This window comes from Callorhinchus milii, unplaced genomic scaffold (assembly GCF_018977255.1).
Source record: "Callorhinchus milii isolate IMCB2004 unplaced genomic scaffold, IMCB_Cmil_1.0 Scaffold2, whole genome shotgun sequence".
In the NCBI taxonomy this organism is placed as follows: Eukaryota; Metazoa; Chordata; class Chondrichthyes; order Chimaeriformes; family Callorhinchidae; genus Callorhinchus; species Callorhinchus milii.
In genome coordinates this window covers 123,245,130-123,251,603 of record NW_024704743.1, presented here as the reverse complement: position 1 = coordinate 123,251,603, position 6,474 = coordinate 123,245,130, and the positions used below count along the sequence as shown (strand labels likewise).

Genomic DNA, 6,474 nt, shown 5'->3' with positions numbered 1-6,474 from the left:
AGGCTTCAGCTGGAGTATTGTGTCCAATTCTGGGAACCACACCTTAGGAAGGATGTCAGGGCCTTGGAGAGGGTGCAGAGGTGATTTACAAGAATGGCTGGGATGGTTCTCCTTCGAGCAGAGAAGGTTAAGGGCAGATTTAATAGAGGTATTCAAAATTATGAGGAATTTTAATAGAGTAGATAGGCTGAAACTGTTTCCTCTGGCGGATGGGTCAGTAACCAGAAGACACAGATTTAAGATAATTGTCAAAAAAACCAGAGGAGAGATGAGGAGAAGTTGTTTTACCCAGAGAGTTGTTACAGTCTGGAATACACTGCCTGAAAAGATGGTGGAAGCAGATTCAATAGTAGCTTTCACAAAGGAGTTGGATAGTATTTGAAAAGGGAAACATTTGCAGGTCTACGGGGTAAGAGAGGGGGAATGGGACTGGTTGGTGGCTCAGGCACGAATGGCCTCCTTCTGTGTTGTAAGATTCTATGATTAAGTGTGAGAAAACTTCGAGAATTGCTTAAGCATGAGAAACAAATCACTTGGTGGAATCCACATTTCCATATGTGTCCGTCGCTCTTAATACGACCAGTAACTGACTGTGAAAGTGAACACTCGTTCTCAAAGATGAGTCTCATCAAAATCTCACTCAGATCTATGATAAACCAGGATACAGCCAATGCACTCGCAATCATATCTATTGGGACGATTTGACACGTACACTAAGTTTTGATCATGTTATTGAATGTTTGTAACTATGAAGTCAGGCAAGAAAGTCATCCGGTTTAGGCCCCGATCCCTAACTCTGTCCCTGTCTGCCCCCCTCCAATCCTGCACCGGTATCCAAGGACATCTGGAAAATCACTGTCAGAACCTTCCCACCACAAACAAACAACACATTGCACGTATATAGAGCTCTTCACATATGTTTTTATATTTTATATTTCTCCTACTTGTTTACCTCAACAATCTGGGATTGAAGCCATCATAGCCTGGTGACTATTCAATTCTAATTGTTTTAGTAGCACTTCCTTTTGGATTCTTACCCAAATAACTCTTCCTTATTCCTTTCCTTTCATTATCCCAATATTGTCCAATACTCTTTCTTTTTTCACTCTCAGCTTTCCTAATTCTCCTTTGCATCTCTTCTCCATCTGTTTTACTACTAATAATAATCCTTGCATTTGATACAGTGCCTTATCAGGTCTTCAAAACATCTCAAAGCGCTTCACAGAATATATTGTAAAGTGAGTTGACTGTATATTTTGTGGGCAAAACACAGCAGCCAATTGGGCACAGCAGCGCCCCACAGTCATGGATTGAGTGACCACATTTTCTGTGAGGAATTATTACCCCTGGAAAAGTAACCGGGTTACTACTTACTGCTGGTAAACAGAGGCATGTAGAGTGAGGAAACTTAACCAACGTTTCATCCTACCTGGGAATTGAACCCAGGACTTCTCGTTTGCAAGGTGAGTGCTGAAGACTTCTCTGCTGAAGACCTTTCTTTTCGACCACGCCTTTGGTCACCATCCCCCCCCTGGCTCCTCCCCCCGGCTCGGTCCCGGGATCCTAAACTGTAAAGCGCTCTGAGACGCCATCCGGCGTGGAGGGTGCTATATAAATCCAAGTTGTTGAAGTTGTCGTTGAGTGCTCTAACCACTAGGACTCCACAAATGCAAACCTGTTATATCCTGTTTTACCAATGTGCTTGGATTTGCATTTTACATAAGCTTCCCTCTTATCCCTCATTTTGCTCCTGATATTTCTGGTTAGCCATGGGGGGCCCCTTGTGTTTTACTGCAGCCCCTTACTCCTTGTTGGAGTCTGCTTCCTCTGCCCTCTTTCAATCTCCTGTTAAATAAATCGTTGTGATCACACGTTCATACGTCCTGTGCTTGGAATACACCTTGATTGGCAATGCTCTCACACATTTCATGCTGACTGTGTTGCCCACAGGAAGCTCGCAGGGAGGTCCTGGTAACTACTATCCACCTAGTGACCTAGGGCTCAAACTCACACTTGTCGGATAATAATAATAATAATCCTAGTATTTGATTCAGCGCCTTATGTCGTTGAGACGTCTCAAAGCCCTTCACAAGATATGATGTTAAGTGTAGTGACTGTGTATTTTAAATAAATAATAATAATAATCCTTGCATTTGATATAGCGCGCTTTTCACGTCGGGAGGACGTCCAAAAGTGCTTCACAGAACACACTGTAAAGTGAATTGACTGTATATTTGTGGGCGAAGGCGGCAGCCAATTGCGCACAGCAATGTCCCACAAACAGTCGTAGATTGAAAATGACCAATGTATTATTGTTTTGTTTTATTAGGGATTATTATTAGGCTCTGTGTGGAGTAAGGAAACTTGCCCAAGGTTTGGCCCTCTGCCTGGAATTGAACACAGGTCTCTCGCTTGCAAAGCGAGTGCTCTAACCACTGAGCTACAGGACTCCATTTGTGGGCGAATGCGGCAGCCAATTGCGCACAGCAATGTCCCACAAACAGTCGTGGAGTGAGTGACCACTTTTATTTTTGGGGACACCGGGAAAGACTCTCTTTCTCTTTTCGAATAGATGTCAAATGACGAACTAGTAGCTAATCCTCCTTGAATGAGAGGTAAGTGGGGGTTCCTCGGGGCTTAACTGGTTCCAAGGTGACATGCACTGCAATGGAATGTGGGAATCCAGCCCCCACTCTGTGCCGGTCTCTAGTCTTGTTCCTGACCAGGAGGGGCCGCAGTATTCCAGGGCACGCACTGCTGATGACAGCACAGTCCGGCCCGGCTCATCAGCAGGATCTGGAAGGGCCGACCAGTCACTGGGGACAGGGAATCACTAACGGGGAGGGGGGTCCTCGCTGGACAAGCAGCGGGAAAGCTTGCGAGTGCTATCATAGAGCTATCAATGGCAAGCTGTGTGGTTTTAGCAGGTTAGACTCCAGCTATTACCCCAACACACACTCTGGTGTCCCCAAGCCTTGGCTCTTGCCAACCTGCGCCTAATATTCTTTGGAATTATGTCAGCAGGGGCTGTGTCCCTCCAGAGAGACTCCAACAATCTCTCTCTGGGACTTCCATGTGTAGGTGGAAAGCATGGAAATTTCAGCTCGGTTTGGGTACTCATAAGCACGGTGATGGGTTCCGCATGTGTCATGCACCCTGCTTGACCCTAAAACCCTCGCTTCCTGGAGGGACTCATCCTACTTACCTAAGCACACTTACCTCTGCAACCTCCACACCGACAAGGCCCCTCCCTTTGCTTGCTTCATGTTGTTCCCCCCTACCCTATCCACCCCACCCTCAGGGAGCAGGCTTTCCAGTTATTATGATCTCTCTGGAATACCCAACCCTGAAGTCCCTCCAACTCGCTCCTTCCCTTCTTTCAGGGCACGTCTCAAAATAACAACAACTTGCATTTATATAGCGCCCTTCGCATGGGAGCGCTTAAACATACCTCTTTGATTTGTTTTGGACCAGACATGGTCACACTGAGCACGGAATGTGAGTGCGACCGATGCAATCACACTGACCTGTAGTCACCAATAGCTTGCACATGTTTTGACTACTAATGTCTAAGGGAAGAGAGTGAGGAGGGTGGAACGGTGCAGTGAGCAGAGGGATGGCTGCTGTCAACACAGGGAGGCGGGCGGGTAAGAGATTGGCAACCTTTCCTGTTCATTCACATTCCTGATCACATCCACTTGTCACCCTGGAGCTGAGAATAGACAATAACCAGTACAATTGTTCCCTGAAACCCATTGAGCTCACAGGGCTGGGGCCCCACTATCACACAGCTCCCGTGGTCTGCGTGTGTAAGACGGGGGGTGGTCTATGTGTGAGAGGAGGGGGGGTCTGTGTGTGAGACGGTGTGTGCAGGGGGATCTACGTGCGAGACAGGGTGCTGTGTGTGGGGGAGGTCAGTGTGGGAGAGGCGGGAGGGTCAGTGTGTGAGGCAGGGTGCTGTGCGTTGGGTGGGGGGTCTGTGTGTGAGGTGGGGGGTTTATCCGGTGGAGGGGTGGTCTGTGTGTGAGGCTAGGGGGCTGTGTAGGAGAGGTGGGGGGGATTCAGCGTGTGAGGTGGGGGGTCTGTGAGAGAGGAGTGAGAGGGTCTATGTGTGACGTCAGGGGTCAGTGTGAGAGGCGGGGGGGCTGTGTGTGAGGCGGGGGGGCTGTGTGTTAGGTGGGGGTCTGTGAGTTGGTGGGGGGGTATCTGTGTGGGTTACAGGGCAAAGCGCTGTAGTGCTGGTCAGGCTGGGCTCAGTTACCTGGAGCCCCCGATCAATGAACTGGGGTGCTGGGGGGGGGAGGTGGTCTGTGTGAGTCTGTGGGTAGTTTATGTGTGAGTTGGAGGGGGTCTGTGAGTGTGTGTGTAGTCGGGGGGTGGGGGTCTGTGTGTGTGGGTGGGGGGCCATTAGTGTGTGAGCTGGAGTGCGGGGTGAGGGATGGAGGCAAAGGCCGGCTCGGAGGCCAGCATATCCACTTTACGGCCGTCCACGCTGGAGTCGTTTGCGGGGCGCTCCACGCTGCACGGGATCAGCCACATCTTTGCGTACGGGCCGCTGAGCCTGCGGAGGCTGCTGTGGTGCCTGTCGTTCCTGGGGTCGCTGGCCGTGCTGCTGCTGGTATGTGCCGAGCGCGTCACCCACTACTTCCACTATCCCCACGTCACCAAACTGGACGAGGTGAACGCCGAGAACCTGACCTTCCCCGCGGTCACCCTGTGTAACCTCAACGAGTTCCGCTACTCCCGCCTGACGCAGAACGACCTGTACCACGTGGGGAGGCTGCTGGCGCTGCTGAACGAGCGCTATGAGATCGCCAACCCCTCCCTGGCCGAGCCCGAGCTCCTGGAGAGCCTCAAGCGCAAAGCCAACTTCAGGAACTTCAAGCCAGCGCCATTCAACATGTCAGACTTTTACAACAGGACCGGCCACCGCATGGAAGACATGTTACTGAGCTGCACCTTCAGGGGCGACAACTGTACACACCGCAACTTTAGCACCGTGAGTACCACCAGCGATGGGACTGAGGGGCAGCGAGTGTGAGGGGCAGCGAGTGTGAGGGGCAGCGAGTGTGAGGGGCAGTGAGTGTGAGGAGCAATTGTTTGTGAGGGCGGTCGAGTGTGAGGGGGGTTGAGTGTGCAAGGAGCAAGTGTGAGAAAGAATGAGTGGGAGCTGGAAGGAGTGAGTGTGAGCATGAAGGGGAGCGAGGGTGAGGGGGGGCGAGGGTGAGGGGGGGCGAGGGTGAGGGGGGGCGAGGGTGAGGGGGGCGAGGGTGAGGGGGGGCGAGGGTGAGGGGGGGCGAGGGTGAGGGGGGGCGAGGGTGAGGGGGGGCGAGCGTGAGGGGGGGCGATGTGAGGGGGAGTGAATGTGAGGGGGAGCATGCATGAGGGGGAGCGAATGTGCAGGGAGCGTGTGTGAGTGTGAGGGGGAGTGAGCATGACAGGGAGCGTGTGAGGGGGAGCGAGCAAACTGTGCAATAATGTGTAGGAAGGAGATCAGAGGAGGCAGGAGGGGAAATAGCAAGGGATTGGGATTGGGACAGACAAATTCAATGGATGATTAAACCAGGCACTGACACAGTACAATAGAAATATACAGTTCTATGGTGCCTTTCATGCCAGGAGGACATCCCAAGGCCCTGGACAGTCCAGGATTTGCAACCAAACTGGGGGTGAGGGGCAATTGGGTTGGGGTGGGCAGATGACTGAAGCCGCAGAGATGAAGCAAGTGGGGAAGAGGTGAGTGGTAAGGATGGAATTCCACACAGTGGGGAAAGATATATCGAAGGTCTGACTGCCAATGGTGGGTGGGAGGCTGGGCAGGGCTATGGGCTGTAGAGTGGAGAGCACACCGGATGCATGTGATTTGAGGAGGTCGCAGAGATAGGTGGGGCAACACCACAGAGGGATTGAAAGGTGATAGTGAGGATCGGGAACTCATTCCTCTGGGGGACGGGGAGCCAATGGAGCCTGGTGAGGATGGGGGAGCCAGTAGAGCCTGGTGAGGATGGGGGAGCCAGTAGAGCCTGGTGAGGATGGGGGAGCCAGTAGAGCCTGGTGAGGATGGGGGAGCCAGTAGAGCCTGGTGAGGATGGGGGAGCCAGTAGAGCCTGGTGAGGATGGGGGAGCCAGTAGAGCCTGGTGAGGATGGGGGAGCCAGTAGAGCCTGGTGAGGATGGGGAAGCCGAGTGCGGATACAATGGACTCTCCCACCAGAGAAATGTCTAAGTGTGACCAGACTGACAGTGATGTGCAATGAGTCACTGGCTCTATTATAGTGTATAAATACTTCACTATGGTGTCCTGGTGTGCACGGCAGTGTCACTGTTGGTATTATAGCACCACTGTTTGCACTATATTGTATTACTGTTTGCACGGTTTTGTCCTATCGTGTGTCACTTATGTTTGCACCATAATTTGATATCCTTGGGACTCTCTCCTGCCCTCTACTCCCTGAAATGAGATGCTCCAGAACTG

At 51.8% G+C, this 6,474-nt stretch overlaps 1 protein-coding gene across 1 annotated transcript in view; it reads left to right on the top strand.

The window, feature by feature from the left end:
• Positions 1–4,392: 4,392 nt before the first annotated feature.
• asic1c (acid-sensing (proton-gated) ion channel 1c) overlaps positions 4,393–6,474 on the top strand; it is a gene marked incomplete at its 3' end in the record, with an annotated part of 29,517 nt that continues 27,435 nt past the window's right edge. The window contains 1 exon segment of the mRNA XM_042331948.1: positions 4,393–4,999. Within this exon segment, the coding sequence (XP_042187882.1) occupies positions 4,439–4,999 (561 nt within the window).